We start from the raw sequence: 27485 nt of genomic DNA on the forward strand, positions 1-27485 counted from the left end.
GGAATATATCTCATTTCTCCTTCTGTTACTATTTTTTTTGTTAGGAATATGACATCCATAACTACTTTGAAAGTTGCTAATGTTCCTGCCAAGTACCACGTACTGTTTTCTGTCTTGTCTTTCTAAATCCTGATTTTGAGCCAAAATCAGTGGCAGAAAGAAACTGCCCATCACCTGGCAGGGAAAAAATTCTGACAGTCTGTATGTGCTGCTTTCTCATGAAAGAGGGACACACACAATTTCGAGTTCATCTGATTGCAACCCACAACTACAGTGCTACGCCAAGAGGGGCTGAGCCACAGGTCACGAGGTGATTGGTGAGAATATGAAAGAACTGGGGCTTGGTGCTTTTTTTTTTTTTTTCTGTTTCAAAGTGCATTTTAGTGGTGAGTGTAGTGTGTTCCTGCTGAAGAGACCAGACTCCTGACTTCACAAGGGTGATGAGAAAGGGGATGGAAAATCAGACATGAAAGAGACTTTTTGCAGCTGCCCTCTAGCCACCCAACAGCTCTTCACCTGGCAGCAGGGGCAGTTTGCCGTTGCAGTCAAGGGACCCTCTGCAACATGAGCTCACACAGCAGCGTGCAGCGTTGAGCACCTTCCCTAAATGGTCTCTCTAACCTTGCATATATTGCTTGGAAAATACATCTGCTGAAGTTAACTCATTTTTCACCAGGACATTTCCTAGAAGCCACATTACGTCACCTCCCGTCAGTATCAGTGCTCCTCCCCAGGCAGGGGATGGAGAAGGCATGGTGACACAGAGCATCTGCACAGCAGAAGGTATTCAAAAGGTGCAACTAGTGGGAGAGTCATCCTGAGGATAATGCACTCCACACACTCATCCCCTACCATTAATCAGCATTAATTGAAAGGGGCCTCCCACAGAGGCACCAACACTTTCTTTCCCTCCCTCTCCCCATCTCCACCAAAATATTGTACTAATTGATTGAGATTTTCAAAGCCATAGGACTTAACGGGAGTTTCATGCCTAAAGCTCCCAGTCAGCTTGAAAAAATCTCAACTGGTTTTTTGGGGGTTTTTTCTTTTCTGTGTAATAACATATGCAAAGCTGAGCCATAATGTCTCCAAAATCCTCTGGATTAAGCTGAAAAGTGGGTGGGGAAGGCTAGTGGACGAAAAGCCTCCTGATGCGAAATCCTCCACCAGCAGTGAAAGCTGCAGAGGAGAAGCAGCACCAGCCAGGGAGGGTGGGGGGCTCTGCCAAGGGCCCCCCACCAGCCCCACAGTTCGGGGAGCCTCAGCAGAAAGCAAACCCAAAGCTGCTCTGGAGGCAAAGGCTTTCATCCCCCCCAGCACACGCAGGAGGTAGCTGCAGAAGTTCAGAGTCCTTCCAATGGCCCCGCCGTCTCCTGCTGCAATCCTTCATCAGAAAAGCCCCAAATAATTCATCGTAGGGATCAGTGAATAAAGACAAATTGAATGGCATATTCTAACATGATACCTTTGGTTAAAAGGTGGACATCTGAACGTCGTGTGGCAAAAAGAAAATCTGCACATTAATGAAAAGTAACAAATGCTTGATTATAGGTGCTTTCTGCGTGGTTTGTGGATGGCTTTCACGTGACATTCGTTAAGTTCTCTTAGCTCACAAATGGTGGACCCCAGAATTAAAAGAACAGCTTCAAAGCAGCAACTTGTGTCCCTGCACAAGCAAGACACCATCTGCCTCGAAGGATTAAAGCTTGCCACAGATAGAGGGGGATGCCTATGAAATTCACATGCTTACATCAGTGCTGTGTCACATGCACATGTAGAAGACCTATTTAAATACATTGAAATAAGAGCTCCATAGCTCGACACACAGAAAGGAGGGCAAAAGCTATACAGTCACCAAAAAACCCAATCATTTCCAGTCAGCCAACAGATACACATGGTTTATAAGCTCCACTTCCTCCTAGATCAACACCTTGCAAGTAAGGGTAACTGCAGGCACAGACAAGACACTTGGGTAGCTGAGTAAGAATAGCTACAGGTGTCACTTGCACTCAAAAAAGGGAAAAACTAAGTTGTGGGAAGGAAAAAATCTGTTTTGCTAAGTCCTGCTGGGAAGAGGGTTTGTTATACTCAGAAAGTCAAGCATATGTTAATGACGAAAGGAAGGAATGGTGGCTTTATATTTGCACGATGGACCTGCGCACAGGACGCGCAGCCTGTTCCCCGGGGCCTCACGACTGAGCCAGCAGCCGAGTCACCTTAATGGTGGCGACGTGACAGAGGAGATGGATGCCTTCCCCTTGAGTCATTCTCTGATAAAGACACATCGCTTAGCGGCAAGATGACAAACTATATTTCAAAGTGACAAATCATTTAATTAAAATTTACAAGCGGTTAAATACTGTTTACCAATGGAGGCAGTTATCATGAATCAATTTTGGAGGGGAACTTGACTTTTCAGCAAATCGATAGCTCCAGCTACAGTACCTGGACACTCATTGCATTTCTTATGTGTGGAGAGACCTTTGCTGGCTGCTGTAGAGGCTGGGTTCAGAAAAGATCTCAATCAAGTTGAAAAGTAGTAACAATTTACTTAGGCAGTGTTTGAACACTCTCAGGTTTCATGAATAGTTAATGTCACGTCAAGGTGTCAGGAAAAAATGCTCTTGTATCTTAAGAGCAAATAGCTCAGATTTTGATGAGTTATGTTTTTTCATTGCATCTACAGCCAGTGGAAATTGCAATCATCTTTCATGAAAGGCCAGCAGTTTTATTATAGGAAAGTAGGGGTGGCCGTTGCATTTACTAACTAATGTAGTAAATGTGAAATTGCCAGGGAAACACGCTTTTTTATTTATGCTGCTGGGTACATAATGTGCTGGTAGTTTCATAGAAATATACGTTAGAGGAATTTCACATGCCAGCAAGCTGTAGATCTCTTTTATGTATATGACTTATCCAGTGTCCTTCTATTTCAGACATACCCCATTACACAGAGCAAGATTAAGCAGTATTGACATACAAGGCGAACTGGAGAGATAATGCCGGTGTAGTCAGTCATAATTCAAGGTGGCACTACGCTTTAGCTCTCCTCGAATTAGTAAACAGTTCGACTTTGTTACTTATTTCATCCTTCACCTCATCATATGTAATAAAAGAGCTATTGATGATTAATTGCATGGCTATTAGCACGGCTGAGCAGTAAACTTCCATGGATTTTTTTTTTTTAATATACCTATAAATGAGAGCAATATATACACTACACAGAAGTATGACCAAGAGAAACCCCAAAGAAACGCTGACGAAAATCAGCAGAACAACTGTATAAAACCCACATCTTTAGAAATCATCTGACAACCACCTCAGCGGATGATTTGTTTAAAGGTTGTCAGCTCCTCCAGCAAGAGTTCCTTTCTCATACACAACCACCAAAAAAAGGCAAGAAATCATGTACTAACCTGCTTAACTCAATATCCTTTGTCAAGATCAGAAGAATGATGCTGAAACTGTCCAGAAACTGTAAAGTTCAGTGCAAAAAATTATCATTCACAATGCTATACGACGCTGCCTCAATGTAGCAGAACCAACAAAATCTTCATGATATATGAGAACTATCAAAGGTTGCCACTGAATACATAGATTTAATATGCTGCTTAATTCAAGAGCTTATTACAATGTCCACTTCATTTTGAGGAAAATTATTCTGACAACCAATCATTAAAATATAGAAAGAATGTTTTACAAAAGGTCAGAAGTACAAATATTTTACATATTAACTACTAATAAATTCATTGTCTCTAAAAGTTAGAAGGATCAGCAAATGTCTTCAAAGCTATTTACAATATTTCAGCACAAGACCCAACGTCTAATTACCAACGTAAGTTGTAAATAATTGTCAAGTATGCAGATGAGCCAAAAATTCCATCAAATTAGAGTAATTAGCTCCCAAGTCAAATTTTTCTGTCACAATTAAAATGCTTTCCTTTTCTCAAACGTGACACTTACAAACGAGGGCAAGCATTGTCAGAGAAGCAGTATTGGTAGCTGCCAAAAGTACGTGCATAAGTACCCAAAAGCACACACCCACGCATTTTTCCTTCCAAAACAAACTGTATCCCCCAGCAATGGCTTCCACCCTCCCCCCCACCCCACCCCTCCCCGTGCTTGTGCTGCAGCACCACTCTGAGTTGGGCAATTCATCAGACTGGAACCTCTGCAGGTGGCTTGAAAGTACACGCGTTGCATGGAAATCGAGCATGGTTCCCTCTCATGGGAGCCTCTGTCCTGCCCCTCCTTCCTTCTTTTTCACCGAAAACTTCCAGACTTCAGGGTTTGGGGTACAGATGAGGACTGAGATGGACTACAACACCACCGGGATGGGCGAATGGAAACAGGGGGCTGGCTTGCTTCTCCAGCACTTTCTAGGTCTTATTCTCCGTGTCTCTTAACCACAGCTGCCTTTACCATTCCAGTGGAAATCATGAGCCATCCTCCTCTGTTTAAGTATGGACTTTCCATGCAGAGACCAGCATCAGCCTGTTCTGGGCTCGATGCCTTTACTTTGTGTATTCTTTTCTATTTAATTTTAAGCTAAATGAGTGATGATTGCTTTTGTTGACTGCTTGTTGCTACAGGGCTAGATGTGTACTAGAGACATGTAGGTAAGAAGGTAGTCCCAGCCTTGAACACACTGCATCCAAAACTAGCAGTATGAACAGAAAACTGCATAATATCACTAAATAACACACTATTATTTTTTCCTTCCTGCAAGTTGCCTTTAAAATGATCCTTTCCTACTGCTATCCCCCTTTATCTCTACAGTTGTTGCTATTCCACATCTTCCAGACAAGACAAAAGAGTTTAAACTCAAAAACACAAGCTGGGTTTGTGGTTTCCAATACCCTGCCTGTGCCAAGAGCAATGCAGGCAAAGCATGCTGGCCAGAGCGGCGCACATACGTGGGAGGGAAAGGGTTTTTACAGAGTGAGGGATACTGTAGTAAGACCTGTAGCTGAAAGCTGTAGTAATATCTCTTATGACAGGACAATGTGTTGTACTTAACATGTTAGCATGTCTGTCTGCTGAGTAACTTCTTCAAAATAAGTAAGAATTTTTTACTTTTGACTAATGAAAAACATGCAGTCTACAGCATTTAATATGCTTTTGCAAATCTAAAACAGTCTAAAAAGCTGAATTTCAAATAGCATACATGTTGTGCTTCAGAAACTGTGTGTACATCACGCTGCAGATACACAAAAGCCATCCCTCTAGAAGCAAAAGCGTGGAAGGTGAATGTGGCACCCACACCTACTCAGTGTAGGGCAGCTCCAGGGTTAGGTAGCCATACATGGCATACAATCCTACAGTACATGGACTTGCATTGCCTAATATGCTAGATTTCCCATAAATAAACACAATAGAAATTAGTTCTGATATCAGTTATAAAGAGCATTTTAAAGAAATGGAGGGCTTCAGCAGCTACATCATTCTGAAAACTATCTAAAAGTGATTTCATGGTTCACTCTCAACAGAAGAACTTATTGTTTCTACGAATTTTAGTTTTTCCATGACCTAAACTCAGGAAAAAAATCTTCTTCTGACCAGATCTGGGGCAAAAAGGACAGTTTGCAAGTTGTACATTTGTCTTTTGGATTACATCTCAAAATAACACAGTAACTAAGAATAGCCTCAATTCAGTATCTAATCAGAACTTGTGTCTGAGCCCAGGATGTCTCAGGGCTGGGGTAAAATTTACTGAGATCTTGGGAAATGTGATGATTCACAGAATCGCCCGGGCTGAAAGGGAACCTCGACAGCTCACCTGGTTCAGCCTTTCGTGGGAAGCTGGATTAGAGCAAATACCCTTGGATAGAAATACAGGGCAAAACACCCTGGCACCCGGCCACTCAGACTCTGCTGCAGTGATGCAGTACCTTCCTACAGACACTTAATTAGCAAATTTTAAACCTGAGGTCATTACCTTTTACCTTATCTTTTCCTATCAGAGGTAGAATATGTTCCTCTGGGCGATGAGCAGCACTGCTGTCAGGGGGAGCAAACGTCAGCTGCACTTCCTGGCTTCGCCGACTACACTGGTGTTACTAAATTGTTTTTCTGCTGATAGATAATAGGATGCTGTATATTGTGCTATCCAGTTTGTACAACTCTGTATCGAGGCGTTGCCTTTCTTTTATAAAGCATTGGTAATTCTGAAATCCAGTGGAAAAAATAATCACACGTGTCCAATTCTCAGTTCAAGGAATTAATGCTTTAGCCAGTAAATTCAGCAGGCTTTGGATATCTATAGAAATGTCTTGATAGTGCAACTCAGGATATTTTCTCTAGGCTGACTCTTTCTTCCTTTTTTCTGGCACTGACCAGGAGCTCCGGCCCCTCAGTGTGCATCACTAGATGGCAGAGGCTGGTTACACAGAACAGCCCATTTATTTAAGCAAAAAAATGCAACACTGTGTTATTTATTGCGACACCGTGTTATCTATCAGCCAGGTTACACGGATGTTATAATTTTTGTTTCAGTAATATGTAATTGTGTTCCAGCCTGCTAAGCACAGTATTAATGGAAACATCTGCAATGAGGCTACAGTTTCGGGCTGTCAGCAGCAGGGTGGACTTTGGGTTTATTTGCGGGGGGTGTGGGGGGGTGCCTAGAAGTGCTTACAGACGCCTCGCATTCTGAAGCCAGCCTTGCAGCTTTGCCTGCGTAACCAAGCTGGGGAGACAGCAACAGGATCACCTCCCTTGACTTCTGTTAGAATTTTGAGTGGGAATTTCCAGCATTTCATGGACTACTTTTATTAAATAGGCTTTACTTTGCTAATGAAATCCTAGATAGTGTTTCTAGATCATTAATACATAGTAGTAGATGGTATAACTCTTGAGTATCAAGCTACGTTAAGTTTGCATTTATTCAGCTTTTCTCATATATGCTCCAAAAAGGCAGAGTGGATCTGATTCCAGAGAGCGCTCTTTGCTTGGCCTTTGGGCTAAGTCATAACTTTTATTTGAAGGCAAAGTTATTCGAGTCACCGAAGATAACCTTACCGAGATTACTGCTGCAATAAAACACAAAACAACATTAAAAAAAAAATCTTTACTTTTTTTCTAATAATCTTTGGGTAAACTATTTTTAGCACATCTAAAGAAGGAGAGGAAAGCTTGGCAAACTCAAAGAAAATCGAAGTCGCGTTTTATTTCAAGCCATAGACAACAGTGCCCTTGAACATATTAATAGCTGTAATGTGGGAACATCAGTGATAATTATAGCCCTTCAGGGTCTGATCCCACAAAGAAACGGATTAAAACTGCACATTTATGTAAAGTGTTTGAATCTGTTGTTGCTCCTGTGAGGTGAAAAGAAAGAAGAGAAAGAGGGAGGAGCCGGAGCCGGCGCTTAGCCTGCCGAAATGAAAGCGCACAGGAGCGGTGGAAAAGGAAACAGGGCAGTGGGATTGGGGAGGGGGCACAGCTCATCCAAAGATACATTTATCCTGAGACTGAGAACATTCCTACCCATTCAGAAGTGCAAGCGCAGAGAAATCTTCCACTGATTTCTCCCAGTGGAAGACAAGTAGCTGCTCTTCAGATAGGTCTGAAGGTTTTTATGAGGGAAATCACAAGGCACAATGCAGCAGCAAAGCCAGGTTTGATAAGCTGAGGCATATGCTAATTATAGGTTCCACAGCTGCGTTCATTTTTCTATGAGAATTAAAGATCTGTTTAAAGTTTTCCACGCAGTCTTCATGCAACAGGCACTTCCCTAAGCCATCGGAAGGAATGGAGAGCCTGTTTGTAGGAGAGGGGGATGGAGCTGCAGCCCATGCTACGGACAGGGCGGTTGCTTCCAAGAGCTGCACGCTCAGGTCACCCATCTTTGTCTCTGCCATGTCCCTTTCCTCCTGTGGAACCTATTCTAGCTCTAGTTCCAGAAAGAAATTAAATGTTTCGGTCACTGCTAATTATGTTGCACTCCCAGATTATTCTTTTTTTAAAGACCCACAGGAAACATCTAGAAAGGTCTCTTCCTGCAGGCAAGAGGGGTGGTGCCTACTGTTATTTTTGGCAGGTATTTGTATACACTGCTCTTTAAAACTCTGCAACGATGCAGGTTCCTCATCCTTTCCGTACAAGCAGGGCTCAGCCTGCCTTCACAGCTGTTCTGGGTCCTACCTGCTGCAGGGCAGACCTGTTCGTCTCATTCTACCTGCTACAGACGCAGGCAGATCATTCCTTACCTTCTCTAGGGGCAATCTTTATGCGCACCCCGCAGTTGCTATCAGGACTCCCTCTCTCTTTAAAGTTTTGAACTGTCCTGCTGCTCCAAGCTTCCCTCCCAGGTGAGATGTTCTTGTTGTTCCTCCCTGGGCTATGCCCGGCCACCCTGCATCGCCCGACACGACCCATGCTCGCCAAGCCCTGCCGTGCTGAGAGGAACAGCACCGCTGCTCCAGAGGCTGCGCTTGCATTCACGCAACCCCCCAGAAACTATTCCTCCTTCCATAGCAAGATAGCACGGATGATCGGCTGTAATCACAGAGGCCTTTCTGAGAACCGTCACAGAGTCAATTCTTACTCTCCTGGTATACATGCAGTTGGCTTTTTTTGCGAAAGACTGGATTATAAATTTTTTATTTTTTGCCTTATTGAATTTAGGGTGTTTTTTTCCTGGTCAAAAGATTTCCATTAGTCACTAAGTCTATTTTGAATTTTAATCCGCCCTCTGAAACGCGTGCGGTTCCTTCTCATTGGGCACATCCAGCTCTGAGGGTCTTGCATTAAAATCGCAGCGTGGGTCACCTTGGAGCTGTCCCTGCGTTGCTGGTCAGGGCTAGAAGACCTGGGGGAGATGGTGTGGGATGTGGAGGACGGTGCACGCCGCAGTTCACTCTGAACAGCTATGTCAGGCCCAGCCTGCTCTGAGGGACGGGGAGATGTCTGTTCAGAGCCACCCAGTACCTGCTCCGTGCTGCCCCAGGCAAGGCACCTGGCTGCCCCCTCCTGCCCCCTCTGCCCGTGATGGCAGAGAGCTGTGTAAGAGCGGGTCTGTGCCAGGGCTGGGGCTGGTATCGCCTCCATCTCTTCAAAGTCACCTCAGACCTCGAGGCTGGTACACATCCACAGCCCTGCCGTTCCTAAAAGATACTTTATTTGTTTCAATATGACTGCAGTTCTCAGCTGTACCAAGAAATTTGAGATAACTTGAGTATAAAAGATGATATATAAAGCCAAATTTTATTCTATTCTCTCACAGTAATTTTCTTCATAAATACTTCTTGGGATTATGAAATACTCCTTGCAGCAGAAACCGGCTATGTCAGGGCTGTACTATTTTATCCTGTTAAACACGAAGGTGCTTCGCATTCAGTGCCTGCTTCATTTATCCTATTACTGTATTAGAAGGATTCTTTTCCCTTGCATTATTTAATGGAGGGGGTTTTTTTACTTGATACGATCAAGTCTATCTGTGCCTAAATGAAATTCCATTATAGATATACCGTACAACAATGCGTAGGGTTTAAAATTGTTTTTGTTTTTGCAGCTGCAACAAAAGCATGTCTGCGCTATCTGAGAGATTAGAATGAGCCTGCTTTGTGTGAGCACCACTATTTTTCTGATTTTATGATACCCACAGACATTTGCTTGAAGAAGTAACTTGATAGACAGCAGCATGTGGAGAATCTATTATTTACGCTGATTATCTACAAAACAGGCTTTTGTGTTAGGGCTGCTATTGTTAAGAGTTTCTCCAGATTTTTCACATTACCTGAACCCATAGTAAATACAGAAACACAGAGTAACAAAAAGGGAGCGTGCCTGGCCCCCACTGAAAAGCCCACACTTGCAAACACTACTGAGTAAGAACAACAGCAAGACCGTATAATTAGAGTGAGCAGTAACTACAGGGATTTTTAGGTACCACCGTGTGATAATTGTCTGTAAATGGGAACTTTTCTATTGGCAGCCGTATGCTAAAATTCAAAATGCAAGTTTGGAAACAAATCACACCTAGGTAATAAAGTTTTAACAATACCTTTTCGTTGTGAAAACAGTAGCAATATGAAGTGCTTACATTCAAATGTATTAAAATGCAGTAGTTTGGGTTATGGCAGGTTTTTTTAACAATTCAAGGGTGTACTATACTGAATAGAAAATGTGAATAGCTTCTGTAGCTCTCTATCCTGTCACTAATAATTAGATGCTGAACTCCCTCAAAAGCACGGAGTGACACTGAGGACCACAGCAGTTCTTTTGGCATATCAAGTGAAAATGTCCAAAATCCAGGGTTTGAGTGATCGGGATCTCGTGCCTAAGGATAAGATACCCCATGTGCCTCCCTTCTTGGAGAGGGCTTTTTTTTTTTTTTCTTCTGATATCTTAAATACTCTTCAACAATAGCATCCATTTAATTAGGATGAAAAGGTTATCTTACCCTCTCTCTATTAAGTTACACAAATTTTGCCAATCTGCCTGTAACTTTACAGATGATCAAATTACCACGATGTTTTTAAGTATAAATTAGCTGGAAAATTTGCTCACCATTTATAAGTTTGAAAACTTACGAATGAAAAGTTGGAGACGTTTGTTTCTCTAAAATAACACCCCTTTTCTTTGTACATTATATGTGTTGCTATGAATAGTAACCATCAGATGTGAACCTGGATTTCTGTGAGGAAAGTCAATGACAAGTTGGAAAATAAAAAGTGACAATTTGGAAAACAAAGCGTTAGAATTTGGAAGCCAACAGGAAGGAGGGATGGGTTTTAGGAACCCCCCCTGCGATGTTAGGGTCCCATTTGTTAGCGCCGCCTTTGAGCGTGGGAGGCAGGCTGCGGAGGGGTGCCGACCCGGGCGGGTCTCAGGGTGCTGAGACTGGGAAAAGCCAACGGGAGACAGCAAGAGTCTCAGGGTGGCCAGACGGAGCTGCTCCTGGCCGCCCAGCCCTGGGCCACGCTCCCAAGGCCAGCTCTGCCGAGGTGGTGGCTAGCTCTTTGACCGCAGCCTCTCCAGCCTGAGCACGGGATGCTCTCCCCAGGGACGGGAGCAATGCTCTGGGCAAGCAAACAGGTCACCGGTGAGCCAACCTGAGGGGGTGGGGGCCGCTTCCGTATCCACACCATCTATACGGAGATGCCTGCACTAAGTGCTTCTGCGAAGCTGCTGACTTCGGAAATGCTTTGTTCCAGAGAGTTATTTGAGAACAGAAATTAAGACACTTAAAAACCTTTTGCATGTAGTTAACAACCTCCATCAGCTATGGGTTTGCTTTCTCTATAAGCTTAATGAAATGCAGCTGTTAAGTGTTCACTAAGTAGGTCTAGTTTGAACAACTGCAAAATGTGTCTGGCATGCCCCAATCACATTAATAAGCAAGCAAAAATCATCTTACTTAAAATTTACATTACTGTGTGTATTTTTAGCTGGTTTAAAATTAGTTCTTTGCTATTTAGCGTGAGTTATTTGTCGGTGTGTGCATGGGTGGAACGGGAAGGGTGACACTTATCATTGCGGAGGGCAGGGAGGGAAACATGTCCCCTCTGCTGCCTCCTTGGGTGTGTGTTTTCACAGCCAGGGAATCCACATTCCCAGGTAAAGATCCCCACAGTAAGGAATTTACAACACTGGGTGGCTGAGCTAGTCAGTTGCTTGACTTTCTTTTTAGTCCTGTAAATATTACAATTCATATTTTAACTCTGTCAGAATCAGTATCAAGAACCACTTTGGAATTAGATACAGAGCATATCAAGCTGGGGTCCTTCTGACTTGAAACAAATGTTTCTTTCTTATTTCTGGTGCGTACACAGAGATACACGCAAACACACATTGGGATAGTATTTCACTTTAAAGCATTGCTGGTGGCATATCCACCTCAAGTATTTAAAAGACTAAGCTTTAATATTTTAGTGCAACAAATAGTAGTAGGTTTTTGTTTCTACAGTTATAGCAATGATCTTTTACTCTCTGCATTCCTACTTTTAAGACTCAAAAAATTCTACATCATTCATTTAAATTAGAAATAAGAAACAAATCAGCATAAGCCATTCATTTTACAGTTTCCTTGTCTCCCAGCAGCCTTGTGTGAATGCCAACAAATAGGACTTGACAATACCCCTCTCTTGCCAAGTCCGTCGGACTGCGGGGGCGGGGGGGGGGCTCATCTGCCAAATCTTTCTGCCTAACGCTCACATTTCAGAGAACGATAAAGCCACGCTTCTAAAGAGCCTCACAGTTTTTGGCTTTATCCTCTACAGCTCTGTCCTAGCCATCCAGGCAGAATTAGCTCACAGACAACTTTTCCAGTATTTCCTGTCTCCTTTCTCAAGGATTTTCAGATATATTTGTCTCAGTAGTACCAAGCGACTGCTGGATAAAAAATACACTAAGGCAAAATTCTACCCAAATGTACACCCACATGACCCAGAGTCTGGCTGTTCCTTATAAGATTGCATTTGCTGTAGATGATGCTATAGGGAGGCGGAGTCCCCTAGCACGTTCCTGCAGCATTCCCAGCATAATCCTTGCCCCCACACTTTTGTAACCAAAGGCTGGGAAAACAAATGAGCACCGCACAGCAACACAGCCAGTGGCAATGAGCTGCCTCATCTAAGAGTTTGTTATACTCAGTGAAAATGTTTTCCCGTGCCCTGTGAGCCATCACATAAAACGCGTTTCACCCGCTGCGCACTGGGGCTGCATAGCTCTGCACCGATTCCTTCACTTTACTTTCTTTGCTGGGATAAGCAAGACATTTTGGCTGTACATCACTTATAAAATAATCTCTTGCAAATGTGTGCCTTTACTTAAAAAATAAGCATTTTGCATTTCAAACACGCTCTGGGGATGTTGGCCAGGGCAGTGCTGCCCGTTTCTCCCTCATTAAAAGGCATTTCAGTGATTCATACCAATAGCAAAGGAACATCAGATGGAGCGGACCTTCTGAGTCACCACATCCAGCTCTCAGTTACCACGGTCCAAACTCATTTCAACATTACTTGAATTATCAACATTTTCCAAGTGTTATTATCATGGTCAAAGCTCTGTTTAATCAAAGTCTCCATCTGGCACACACTTAAAAGGGCCCCCTCGTTCAGATTTATCTATTTAACTTCACTAGTGAATTTTTCCATCACTGTAAATTTCCTGTCTCGGGCACTTAGCCTTGAGGATGATTGCATTTGCATAAGACTAAACAAATCGGTGTCTTCACTGATTCATTTTTACACAAGATTTTAAGGTTTTGTTCTCCCAAGGTCAAGTTTTCTGTGCTCCTGCCTGGCCTCTGAGGCACAGAGTGAGGCTTCTCTTCTTGACAAACTTTCCTTCAGTCAAAATACTCGTAAGCCCGCTGTAGCGCGCTCCAAGCAGATTACCTTTCCTATCACAAGCCATTGCTTTCTAATTCAGTCTTTTATAGACTGTCGACCCACTCCTCCAAAGCCATAAATCCTCAACTAACTTCAAGTGTAACAATATTTAGAGATGTTATCTGCAGGACTCAACTGAGCCTTCGGAGCCCCATTATCTTACAATCTTTTCTTTTAAAAAAAAACATTTTTGACAGCCCAGCCTTTTTCATCTTCTTTTTCCTTACAGCTCTGACCTTGAGTTAGTTTATTCCTTCATTCTCTGTGTATTTTAAATGTTGCACAAAAAATTGTTTATTAAGGCTTTCCTATAATAAATAATTAACCTGAATATAGTTAAATGAAGTGCTTATTAACATCTCCCTGCATAATCCATTTAACAGAATTAGTCTTGCTTATTCAGACAGCCTAAAGGGGTCCGTGCTTTTGTCTACAAGGCATCAGCATTAAAGCTTATAATTATTTCTGGTTAATGCAGTCCTTGGTGTTAGGAAATGTTGGTTTCCACGTTTCAGCATAGTACTTTTCTTAATCTCTTGTATTAATTAGAGATAGTGATATAATATCACTTTGTTCCTTTCTATTCACCACCAGGAGAGATGTCTGAATATAATCCTATCTGTGCTAAGAGTGTGCTTAAATATTTTCACAACTGCTAACTGTTATAAAACGTTAGGATTATGTGGAATAATCACTAAATTAGAAAAAAAAAAGAGGGTTTGATAAGAGCACATGGACTTCAGAGGCATGCACACGGGGACCTTGGCTGGCAAGCGTGCTGTGATGGCGGGGGAGGATGCGGCCAGTGCTGCCCGTAGCAGGGGTTTCTCCTTCTGCAGGACTGTGACACCATGTAAATGACTCGCAGGAAAGATGCTAAGTGTGGTCTTGTCACAAGTAAGAAACAGACACGGTTTTATTGGTACCTAATGACACAGGGAGCTACAAAGCAAAGGGGGCAACAAGAGCAGAAACTTTCTTCACATGCCTCTGTCCCTGCTGCAACAAGAGTACCCGTTTGGACAGATCTGCAGATAATTGTCATGTGCTAAGAGTGATTGAACACGCCTGATAATGCTTATAGGGATACGGCACGACACATGCACACAAAACATGCTCCTGTACCCTCCTGCTGTACATTGGTACGGAGGGTTACCCTTGGCAGGCAGTGATGGCTGCAGGTCCCACCAGCATGGGGCTGCCCACGGAGCTGTGCGGGGCAGGAACCGTCCCCAGGCGAGGGCACGGGCAGGGACATGGGCCAGGACCCGCCAACTCCCCGGGTCCCCCGGCCACGCTGCCGGGTATGCGGCTCCACATGCCATCCTGCCTTACCACATGGGATGCTCAGGGAAATTCAACGACTTATCCTTTAGCAAGAAAGTAAATTATTATTCCTTAACGACTGAAGTTGATATACTTGAAACTCATTGCAACTTCTAAATCCTAGGTCTTTCTGTATTTCAAACATCGGACTTTTCATCAAGCTCATTTTAATCATATTCTAGATGGAAAACCACTTTCTTTTAAGGAATTACTACCGTGGCTCTGAACTCAATTTGCACCACCAGATCAGCACAAGGGGAGCCAAACAATTTGACCTTAGTTTCTATTCCAGGTAGTTACCAAAACATTGTTCTGGACGAGAATCTTTAGCCAGACAAATCCCCCTCTGCGGGCTGGCCGCCATCGCTCTCCTTCCCCTCTCTGTGTACCAAAAGCTTCACACACTGTAAAACCAGTTATAAACTGAGTGCTCCATTATAACATGGTGATAGGTATTATGGAAATGCCCAGGATAGCTGCAGATGTAATCACAGAGTCAAATAATTCATGCTTTTATTTAATGCCTAATCATACATACCTCCAGCATTATCTTGCTGTACAAATACTGAGACTGCAAGTGCAAGTGTGTGTGTCTGTATAAAACAATGACATTCGATGATAAGATCTCAGTGGGGGGGCAGAAAGCAGCTGTGAATTTTATGCTTTTTTCAGACATTTAAACCTTCTCACCCATTCCTAAACTAAGGTTCTTAGTCTGACATAGAGAAGCATCAAAAAAACCCCTATGAAAATGATCCCATCCAAGTAGGAAATGACCTTGCCTAGCATTACCCCAGCAATTACACAGCGATGATCATGAGAGCAAGGGCTACTTAGTACTTACAAAAATAACTATTCATTCCAGATGAGTCACTAAGCTGACCATACTAGCAATCTTTACATTTTAAAAGTAAGTTTGTTTACTTTTTAAAGTCTGTAAAACACCACAAAAAATCTACAGGATTTTATTAGTATTTAGGAACAAAATTTTCTTTTGCAAAGCAATCAAGTAGCCACAGGAAAAGTTAATCAGTTAATCACCGAGGTGAAAAGGAAAAGGACTGCAGAAGCTTATCAATTTTTAAGAATCTTTAAGAGCCAAGCACAACATTTTAAAGTGTATGCCATCCAGTAGATCTACCATGACATTGTAATTGATGCAACCCATTTGCCACTCATCGTGAGAGGGACATCTGCTTATAAATTCACTTTGGAGACTAGAAACACTTGGAGATTTCCAGAAGTCAAATTAAAGCTAAGAGGGATAATGATCTGGCAAGACTTTCCCTATCATTAAGCCAGTGTCCCTCATACCTAAGACAAGTGGGTGTTCCCCAGCTGAGGGCACAGGCAGCACCCTGCCCATTTCTGCCAGCTGAGCTTCCCAAGGGGTGCTCTAATTCGAGTTGCTAATTATAAAAGGAGACGGTTAAAGCAAACTGAAAACAGTCAGGCTTTTTCCACCGACAGATGAATCAGAGGGTTGAAGAAGCACACCATGATGCACACGCGGAATACTGGCCCTGTGCAGGCATATGGCAAATGTTTTCCAGCTACCAGTTCCAGTTTGGATTAAAATAGCGTGGCTTTTTAAACCTGCAGTATACAGTTTTGAAAAAGCCCTTTAAAGCCAACTGATGATCAGTTTGCCATAGGTTTTGGGGACATTTCCACAATCACAGCAGTTTCTTTGTCTGGGGGGACTCTTGGGGCCATGTGGATGCAAATGTGAATATCTTTGGGTTCATTTTGGGTTTTGGTAGCAAATGCCACTGCGGGTCTCACTACATGAAACTATACCCAGCAGGCACTAATCAGCACACCCTAATGACAGCACGCAGGCACCAGTTTGCTCTCCTTACAGAAATCTGAGGAAATGGAACAGGTATTAGTGGGGCTGCAGAATAATTTGAAATTTCAGCTCAAGCTCTTTCAGAGCACCTGTCCCACTGAACGTGGAAGCCATGCAGCAAAGCTGGATTTCATTCTTTGTGGTGATGCCAAACACAGGTTTCAAATATGGTTTTATGAAGAGCAATCTTGTCAGACCCAGCCATAGCATCGGCACCCTAGCTCCTAAGGGGTTCAAGGTGTGGGACAGGGTGGAATCAAACTGGGGTAATACATTATAGAATGACAGAATCACAGCATGGTTTGGGTTGGCAGGGACCTCCGAGACCACCCAGTCCCACCCCCCACCACGGGCAGGGACCCCTCCCCCCAGCCCAGGCTGCTCCCAGCCCCGTCCAGCCTGGCCTTGAGCCCTGCCAGGGATGGGGCACCCACAGCTGCTCCGGGCAGCCTGGGCCAGCGCCTCGCCACCCTCACGGGGAAGAATTTCTTCCTAATATCTCATCTAAATCTGCTGTCTTTTCATGTGGCCCATGGACCAGAAAAAGCATCCTGCACCTCCCTGTACCACATGAAGTCAGCCCTTGGGGCAGTTTATTCAAAACTAGCAGAACCTGGTGTCTTAAACTCCAGATTTACCTGTCCTTCAGGTTTCTTTTGCATCAAATTCTTCCAGTGAGCCAGATTTGGGATCCATAAGTCTTTTCTATTATCTGCCCAAGTCTACGTATTTTTTCCCCATTAATTCACCTAGTACCTTTGTGCTGAAACAATTCAGATATGATTTAATAAGCTTTAGAAAGATAGGACTGGTTCATGTGCAGGAAATCAGATTTACATAATTTTCCACTTGCTTTTATAGCTGCCGTAGTTCAAATTATCTTTACGTTGGGAAAACTCTTTTAATATGATAAAATGAAATACCACCTATGCTATGCTTCGGCTTGCTAGCCTGGTTTTTGTAATAAATTAAATGTTGATTTGTCATACTGACTTATCACAGAAAGTTCCTTTTTAATGAGAAGACAAGAGAGTGCCCTGTCCTGCAGTTAGTCATGGTTATAAGTCACTAAACTAAGCTTCAAAATCAAGCTTCACCTTCCAGTTTTTTTTATTTTATTACCAGAACCTTTCTGCATGGGGGAAATGAATAATTTTTTGTTTCATCAAATACTCTGCACCACATAAAATGTCATATGTTGAAAATGGACCTAGCAGGACATAGCACAGTCTTCTGTACAGAAAGAAAAGGGGCATTGATGTATTTGGACTGAACAAGACTTGAAATGCAGAAGACCTCATCCTGCAAAAGCAAACAGGATTTGGTGAAACCCTCGGGTCTACTTTCTTGTCTTGGGTGATTGCTGTAGTCTCTCCTACTCTTCCCAACAGGCTGTGATTTTAGTGAAATCCCCTCCCTTGCTTTATAATCCTCCTTCACCGTGAGCAGGGCTTTCCCTGTGAGCCAGATGACGATCCCACCGAGCAGGATCCTGCTCTCCCTTCTGGGCTCCATCCTGCCCACACCGCGAACCCTGCAGCGTGGCTCACACCTGCCGACAGGGGTGCTTTACTTCTCCTCCTCTTCTCTGCCCAAAAGGGAACACTGAGGATTTGGGGTAGTTTGCTTCCTCTGAAGCACGGGGCGTGCCATAGCCTGGTGTGTCCCTGCCAGAGGTGAACCTGGCACTGCTGAGGGGCAGCCGTGCTGTCCTGGGCAGCTCCTGGGTGAGGCGGTGGGGCAAGCTTTTGTCTTGGCCCCAGGAAAACTGTCTTCTGCTCCGTTGGTACCTGTTCTGTGTAGCCATCTCCCATGTGCCTGCAGAGCAAAGCTGTCAGCTGAAGTCTCATCTTCGGACTGTCTTTTTGGTGTCCTCAGTCCAGATAGCCCCATGCCTTGAGGGCACCTCAGGACAGCAACACCATGGAGTGAAAGGAGAAATCGTGCTCCCTCCACATGGTATCCAACCCCACACCACCCCAATGCTCCCAGGCAACCTCTCCTCTTCATACACACGTGGCTCACTTCTTTTTCAAAGTAGCCACGTTAGTGGTTTCTCACTTTCACAGTGCAGCCTTTGGGTTGAGCATCCCCAGCTCACCCAAGGTGAGTCACCAGGAATGAGCTCAGAAATGCCTGTTCCCCTCCTGCCTTTCCAACACCGCTGTGCTCTGCCAGGAGCAGGCCTTGAGCACCAGAATGTGGGCACCAAGCTGGCTCAGTCTTGCTCTGCATCCACCAGCTGATCTCCATCCATGTTTTGACAGGCATTGGGTCAGTCTAATCAAAAAAGCAATTTCTACAACTTTATTTAGATTGAAGTGCCATTGACATGAGCAATGCCTTCTCGCAGAAATGGCACTCTATGCAAGACTTGCACAGGTTTTGTTTTAGAATAACCTATAGTATACTCATAAAGTCTGAGAAGCAAAACCTTTGATAGCAGTGTTCAACCAAAGAGCACAGGATGCTATGTAACCAGCATATAATATAAATTTTATAGGTAAAAGATTGGGGTTTCATATATAAGAAAAACACTTGAATTGAGAGAAAACGTGTACAGAAATCTGCTGGCCAAAAATAGCCCGCAGTGCTCATTTAGCAGCTGAACATCCCAAGAGCATCGTGCTGACAGCTGAGGCCACAGGTCCTTTCCCACCCACCCCCCGCCCGGGGCTGTAGGATAGCAGAGCAGTGGGTGCTGCAGGCAGCCTGCTCATGGTCGCCCAGGACCGACACCTCACTTGTTTCTCAACACTGTTCTCTTCTATTTTAACTCTCTTTGCATGCACTCACTCTAATATTTACTTAGGAATTTGACAAAGACTTCGTATTAAAGCAAGTAAATACGATTTCTTCATAGAAACTGAAAATAAATATGAATGTCTTTGGCTAAGCAAAATTGTCAAACTTTGGCTTCTAAAGTTCAGCAGAAAATTAGTTGTTTTCCAACAGGGCTAAATATATTCACCTCTCATTGATTTCAGTGGAGATCCTAATGCTCCGTAACTTAAGAACGGATTAATTATTCAGGTGTTTAAACGTGAAGCGCTCATCTGATTTTGAGCACTCACGTTTTTAAATCCTTGCCTTAATAATGATTTGTCTTTTAAAACAAAAGGTAATATTCAGTGAGCGGTGCAGCGGGAGGCTTGGCTGCTTTTGCAGCTTTTTCTCCAGTTTTCAGAAGAATGCTTTTGCTGCCCAAATAGTTATTGTAGAATTAATGAAAACAGAATTTGGGGGTCCAAGAGCGGAAATCTTCACTTAACCCCTTTTTCTTCTCTTTGCAGCTCCCAGTACAGCCCAGTATGGGATCACCGGTGATGCCGAAGTCCTCTTCTCCTGCTGGTACCTTGTGTTGACACTGTCCTCCCTCACCAGCATATTCTACCTGAAGAACATCATTCTGCACTAAATGTAAAGACCCATAAAAGGCTTTTAAGGATTCTCTGAAAGTGCTGATGACTGGATCCAATCTGGTAGAGTTTGTTAAAAGCAGCGTGGGATATAATCAACAGTGCTTACATGGGGATGATCGCCTTCTGTAGAATTGCTCATTATGTAAATACTTTAATTCTACTCCTTTTTTTGATTAGCTGCATTACCTTGTGAAGCAGTACACATTGTCCTTTTTTTAAGACGTGAAAACTCTGAAATTACTTTTAGAGGATATTAATTGTGATTTCATGTTTGTAATCTACAAGTTTTCAAAAGCATTCAGTCATGGTCTGCTGAGTTGCAGACCGTAGTTTACAAAAAAAAATAAAAAAAATATTGCAGTAAAAATGTGCTTCTTTAAGGCTGCAATACAAATATTCAGTTCCCTTCTTAAATAGCATTCTATCCACATTGACACAGAACGTTTTTTCTTTTTTGATAAAAAAAAATCAAATAATATTGCCTTCAAAATATTTCTTCAAAATATTACACATATCTAGATTTTCTTCTAGCATGATATTCAGGTTTCAAGAATGAGCCTTGTATTATAACTGCATTGTGCAGTACTGCTTTCTTTCCTTTTTCCTGCAAATTCAGCATGGGTGTGCCTTCATAAAACACTACTTTCCTCTTCCTCTCCAACAAATCTGGAATGTGTTTTGGGAAATGCTAAAGCATCCTTTTGAGCACAAGAAATCTCTAGTCAAGGACAAAGGTGCTATTGGCTAAAAGGAAGGCCTCCTCTCCAGCTCAGGGGGTCACATCCAGCTGCTTCAGAAGTAGTTTTTTAGGCAGTCAGTCAAGGACAGCACCAACTCCTTTTGTTTTCCATATGCCACCACTAACCAGTAGGCAATCTCCGTAAAAGTTAGTTTTCCCCATTATAAAACAGAACGCAAATTATTTTGAGGCATCTTTTGAATGTAGGAACGTTTCCCTTAGTCATTCTAAATCAGAATTCCTAAATGGCTGTAAATGTGAGAAGCTGAACAGTCCCTTTTGTATTACTGGCAAAAACTATGTGAATTGGTATTTTTCTTGCACTTAATTTTGTACTGGTTTGGCTAATTTCGCAATGATAAAGGATGCTTTTAAATATTAGATATCTGAAAATACATGAAGTATCAAGCAGAATTTTATATATATACATATCTATATATTAAAACGAGGTTGCTCCAATAACTGTACTGAAGTGCATGTTGCCGTCCACGATAGAATCATCTTCACAGACAGGACTCCATTCCCAATGCACTAACACTGCACACATACCTTACTGCAGCAGTTAACTCTTCATACACCATTTCCTAGCACTGCAGTCTGGCCAGATAACGCTCATCTCACTCAGTGAAGGATCAAGTTTCCAAACAGCATGTAATGCTGCTAACTTTTCGTTTTGAACAGCCCCGGACAGCATTAACACAAAACGTTGCTCACTGTTTACAGCTGAATTTAAAAAAGCCATCTGTGTAAATTGCTGGGGCATGACTACGGCCAACAGCCCTTGAACACAAGATCCCCCAGTGACCCCAGTAGATCTTGACTGGTTTACAAAACTACTACCGATGACAAGAATAATAAAACCATTATCAACATTCTCATTCCCGTGTTTTGTAGATGAACTCCAGTAGGTGACACGTTATAGAACAATTTATCATTTTTTTTCTTCTGCCAATAGGGCTTTGTGGCCAGCAGTGCCAGCTGAGCACCGCCAGGCTCAGCGGCTCCGCGTTGGCTCCGTTAGCCCCGCTTTGGAAAAGGCAGGGTCCCAGTGTTGCTAGTCTCAGCATACACTATCCCATGCTAACACGTAGACAGAATATGCAGCAAATCTGTTGTAGCTACCGATAAAGGGCATAAACAGAACTAGGCTGACTCAAAAATATGACAATAAAATGTCCTGGGTCACTCTGCATATGTTCAGTGACAGACCGTACGATTTCTATCTTATTATTTACAGCCGTGCGCTAAGCAGTTACTATTTTCGGAAATGCAGCCTTTTTTAAAACCTTGAATAACATGACAAAATTCATTGTTTAAGGAAGGAGTATAAAACTCAATTCGAATTATACTATACACAGTCCTGATATTCTGATCTCTCTTGTATTGCAGCTTTAAAGTGCTATATTTTAGAATTCATTCGCTAGAAACAGTGGTGCTGCAGAAAGTATCATGTTGGTACAGTTTTCCAAAGGGAGGAAAACAAAAATGCATAGCCCAACTCGTATGCCTCATCTCACGTAAAATTGAGAGAATTTTCTGTACTGCGGCTGGATCAAATTCTATATTTCAATGCTATATTTCATTCCTGTGATTCCTGGTATCTGGAACCTGATATTTCCAGCAACAGGATAGAATGAACAGCAGCTTTATTAAATACGGGGTGGGGGGTGGAGGGGGAGGGAAATTAGGCATTGACTTTGCATTCATACTGGGCAGAGCCACTGGGTAACACGGACAAGCTATTCAGTCCCGTCTCTGAATCATCACTTAAATTTGGGGGGACATAATCACCGTCAATTCCAAAAAGAAACAAAACAAAACCCAGAAACCTTTCTAGGTGCCAGTGGTGTTCCCTTAGCCGGGAGAGGTACTGAACATCAGTCAGGCCTGCGCGTTCAGCAGCGAACATGTGTGTGTACATGCACGTGTGCGCGGCGTGCCGCGTGCCCTCGGTGTCCGTAGGGTCAGCCTCCTGCGGGCTGCTTACCCGACTGCCCCTCAGCCCTCCAGCCCCACAGAGATGCAGCCGTGCTTAACTTTATGCACCAATTAATTCAACAGGCAGAGTACATAGAGCCAAACACCCTTAATTTTTGCAGGATTGGAGCTGTAGGCAGTGTTGATCAAATAAAGAAACTTGGTTCTTGGTGAATCTGTTCCATGCAGTGAACTGGTAATTGTACAGATTGGGACTTATCGGGGCGTTCTTCCCAAACCGGGGGTGCAGACTGCTGCAAATTGAATGCAACCACATTTTACGAAATCTACCCACCCTGTAATTTGTGGGGTGTATTTGCTTTAGGCAACTGCTTGAAGGTATGTTCTATGCTTCTTCAGAGAATTAATCCATACCGTTCATATCTGTCGGGCAAATATTATATTTATTCCCACCTTTCAAACATGAAAAATAAATGGCTTAGCTCCGAGCAGTATAACTTGAATATTTATATCAAGATTGCTGTCCACATTGGAAACCCCGAAGTCTGTAAGACCGTAAGTTCCCACTTGTGCAATAACTCAGGTCTGCAATTACCATTGCATTGGTGACATACATAGAAGCAATGATGCTCTAATTATACAGTTGCTGATCATGATATTATAATACTGAATTAAAGGATGTCTCACAACTTCTCGAACAAATGCAGTTTCTCAAAGGTTTATAATTTGGCAGGAGATGTGTCCTTCATAGCTAGACAGCTTTTTTTAAACTTTTCAATATATATATTTTTTTTAGAAGCTATGCTGTTTTTAAGATACAGGAGCGTTAGAAACCATCACCAGTAAAAGCTGCTTTTTTGCACATTTTCAGAGCTAGCATTATAGACAAACAATGGTAAATGTTATGCCTACCAAAATCTCCACTTAGTCCACATAACTGTGTTATAAAGAATGTGTATACCAAAATATGTATTTACATGGATAAACAATATGCCTTAAAGATTAAATATGCATTTACTTCTAAGATTGGAGCAGACTTCTGCCCAGTCTGGAGGTAAATAATTCATATTTCATAGCCTGCCACGGAAGGTTCTGTTTCTTTGCAGAAAAAAAGAAAGACGGGGGAGTGGGGGGGAGGGGGGGGAGCATCTCTTTTAAAAGAATCTTAAATAATTTAAAAATTCTTGCATAAATTGACATATGCAAGGAAGTTTAGGAAAAGGATAAATTCTAGCCTGCCACTTTAGCACTTGCAACACATTGCCTCGCACGCAGGGTTTGCCATGGCAGCCCCAGGGCGCTGCTGAAGGCTCCCCACGTCCCATTCCACATCCCCTCGTGTGCCCAGCTCCTGCAGGGGGTCCTGAGCCAGGCAGAGCGGGGTGCTCGGGGGCTCCCTCCTCCCGCAGCACTGCGTGGAGAGGGGCCACAGACCCATACCCCTCCAGCCACGCAACACTAAAGTCATTAAACCAAGCAAACATGAACAACAACAAAAACAAAAATAATCTTAGAAAACTGGAATTAAAAATTCTCTGTTCAGCCTTAATACTGAGAGTAGATGAAGAAGTATTGGCATGGAAGGGAGGAATTTGAGTCCGACCGTCAGCACCACCATTGCAGGTGCAGGGATGCTGCAGACACGCATGGCTTGGGCTGGCTCTGCTTCACCAGCCTGTCTTGTGTTTCTCCGCTGAGCAATGAGGGCAAGGGAGGGAATTTATTCTGCGATCGGAAAATGTCCATAACAGAACAGAAAACAGCCAGAACAAGGCAATGGCGCAAGGCTCTCTGGATAATTTGGAAGGGATTCTCAAATCCTGCTCCAAAAATCTTCTATCAGCAAGGGCAGGGGAGATTTTTTGCCAGGGCACCTTCAGCTCTGGGCACACTCTTAATGCTCCTATCACTTTCTGCCCAATTCAGGAAGAGCTCAAAGGATTCCTTTATATTAGAAAATTCTGTGTTAAAAAAATGTAGACATCAGCATATTTGCCGCCTCTCATAAACTTAGTTTTCAGTCATTCATATTTTAGGGCATATTAAGCTTTCCTGTTGCTCAGTAGGATGTAAATCTGCATTACGAGACAAGCTGAGGAGGCGATTCCCACCCTGCTCTGGCTGCTTCGCTCCCATCTGGAACAGAGCTGTGGCGAGGCCATCAGCTCTCTGCTCGGGAGGGCTCCCATGCTGGGGGGGCTGCTGCTGAATGACACATAATGGTCATCAGCCGCTCTGCATCGCCTGCATGCTGATCTCCATCACTCCTGGCTGCCAGGATAACCCCTGAAGGTTTGCTTTAATTTATGCCAATGGCCATCCTGGTGGCTGGGGAAATGCAGGAGGGACCTTCTCCTTTGCTCCCACTGCACGGACCCAGGCAGAGCAGAGGGCTTGGTTCTCCCACACAGTGAACTTTGACCCCAGCCACAAACAGCAATGAAAAATAGCACTGCTGGAAGTCATTATACTTGCAGTCCCTCTCATTGCCTCAGCCCCCGTGGCAGCTGGACAGCAGGTAGACCTTAACCTCCATTAGCAGAATAAATTACATTTGTGCAGCAAGCCAGAATTTAAAGATGAGGGAGGAGGAGATGGTCCAGTCCTGCTCCGGCCACTACAGCCACAGGAATTTCCCCTCTTATCTGCCAAATATGAAAGTCCTTATTATTCCTCCACTACCTTTTTTTTTTTATGCTACCAGATAAAAAATGCCTGTAATGATGATATATATTATATTTGGTATCTAGAGGGTGAAATCTGTTCTCTCCTAATGCACATCCATCCTTCCCTTTATTATTTTTCAGCCAAAACCAAAACACAATTCACACATTACACAATGCGATTTATGTGCAATAGCATCAGCTTTTCCACTTATCAAAACCATTATAGTCATAAGCACATAACTCCCATTAACCTCAACGACAGCGACTTAAATGTGAACCACAAGCGAGAATAAACCTTAAAGATGTGACTGAGCAGCAGCAGCCTTGTTTTCTGGTAGGTGTCTCACAGTGAGATGGCAGGGCCATTTCTTCCCCCCCTTATTTTTTTTCTTCTGTGAAAATAGACTTTCCTCTTCTATGGGGCAGTTAATCTAGGCTGGGAGGTGCAGCCATTTAGCCATCAGCACTTTTTGATGTGTCACTTCAGGTAGAGATACTGCACCAGGGAGGGAGAGGCGAAGCATCCCCGGAGCCACAGGGAGCCGGCCAGGCTGCTCCCACTCCAGGCTAATGAGACAGTTTGTTGCAGGAATTCTGGCTCCATAGAAGCTGCAGGAGGTGCATGGTTCATTAGGCTATGAAAGCTTTAAAATGTTAAAGGAACTAGTTTTCCTCTCTCATTTAAGTGAATTGCTAAAAGCACTTGGTTGTTCCTCCACGGAACTCCCAATTCACTATTTTCTTTATTAACCTTGACCGTTTTCCATTTATTATGGGTGTGTGGGTGGGTGTATGTGTGTGTGTGTGTAACTTTGGAATAACCTGCTACAAATTCTCACACCTCAAGCTTTTAAAAACAAAGAGCCTTGGAGTTTGGGCCAGGGGAGTAATGGATCTCATTTGCCACTATTTTCTGTATAAAGAGGATTTAATGTTTGCCAAAAACTAAGGATTGTTAAGTCCCTATGAATCATCTCTAAATTACTTTTAGCAAGACAGGTGCATGTATCCTTCCTGGTTACGTGTGTGTTAGTCGCAGACAGGCAGGGCGATGGGACAGGACAGCCCCCCAGAGCCCCTGCTGCCTTGGGCACTGAGCTGCTTTGCTGGTGCCAGGTGAGGGTTCCCGTATGGCTCTCAGTGAGCCAGAAAATAAGCTAGCGAGGCATCCGTGTCAAGTTAGAGGAAACTCAGAGCTAGATTAAACAAGAAGCTTGACACAGGCATTGGAAGTTTAGTTCTGGGATATCGGCATCAGGCTTTTGAAACAGCTGCAGATGCAGCCTCGTGCTTTAGCCATCAGTAAGCAACAAGCCCGATTCAGGAAGGTGCTATTCCATCCACCCACCCTCCTCCAGGCATCCCTGGAAAACTGAACAAGTAGCATCCTGTTCTGCTCCTTGTGTGTTTTCTAGTCTCAGCCGGGGGGGGGGGGTCACATACTAATTTAACTGCAAGGCGGCCGCGCTATGCTCCTACCGCCCGCAGCAGCTGCGCCAAGAGGCAGGAGATGCTCGGCACCTGGTTTCAGACCGCACTGTCTGCAGCGGGCTGCTCTCCCAGGCATCAGCACACGCTTGGCACCGTCTCCCCTCCCTCGGGAAGGGGTTGCAGCACGGCAGGGGGCTGGCGCACCGCTGGCCCCTTCTCTTGGTCCCCTTCTCTCGGTCCCTGTCTGTCCCCAGCCATGCCAGGTGGGGAGCGGGAGGAGGCTGCAGCTCTCAGACTGAGCTCCCAACCCATAAGATGGACCTTAATAAAAAGTATCCAATAGTCAGCTAAGACAACAAAGACAGGGCGTTACACCTTGCGCACTGAGATCTGAGCTCCCACCTCCTTCTCCAACACAGTTTCGATTTCAACTTAAAAAAACTTGAACGCTCCATCATGTTTTCCAACTCAGCAAAACTTTCCTCCCCAAGCTGGACACATACATGCCGCTGTCCTCAAGCATGGGGTACAGTGCCAGAGCCTTTCCTTCCAGGCACAGCTTTACAGAGATGCAGCAGAGCAGAAATGTTTGAATGCCGGGTTGCCCCCCCCTCCTGATGAGACACGTAGTGGAAAAGCTACCTGATATTTTACAGTATATTCATTTTTGTCATGGGAGCTTCAGTAAGTGTCTCGGCCTTTGTTTCAGTGCCTTAAGCACCATTTTGCAAAAGGCCACAATATAAGAGAGTACATTTAAAAAATTAATTTCCC

General features: G+C 43.7%; 1 protein-coding gene across 2 annotated transcripts in view; it reads left to right on the plus strand.

Annotated features, from left to right (window-relative positions):
- NEGR1 (neuronal growth regulator 1) overlaps nucleotides 1-21628 on the plus strand; it is a 293921-nt gene extending 272293 nt beyond the window's left edge. For both annotated transcript variants that reach the window (XM_037404657.1, XM_037404659.1), the window contains one exon: nucleotides 19809-21628. In XM_037404657.1, coding sequence (XP_037260554.1) covers nucleotides 19809-19933 — 125 coding nt within the window. In that variant the 3' untranslated portion in view covers nucleotides 19934-21628. The remainder of the gene's footprint in view (nucleotides 1-19808) is intronic.
- Nucleotides 21629-27485: the final 5857 nt, after the last annotated feature.

The sequence above is a fragment of the Falco rusticolus genome, chromosome 11, assembly GCF_015220075.1.
Source record: "Falco rusticolus isolate bFalRus1 chromosome 11, bFalRus1.pri, whole genome shotgun sequence".
NCBI classification, from domain to species: Eukaryota; Metazoa; Chordata; class Aves; order Falconiformes; family Falconidae; genus Falco; species Falco rusticolus.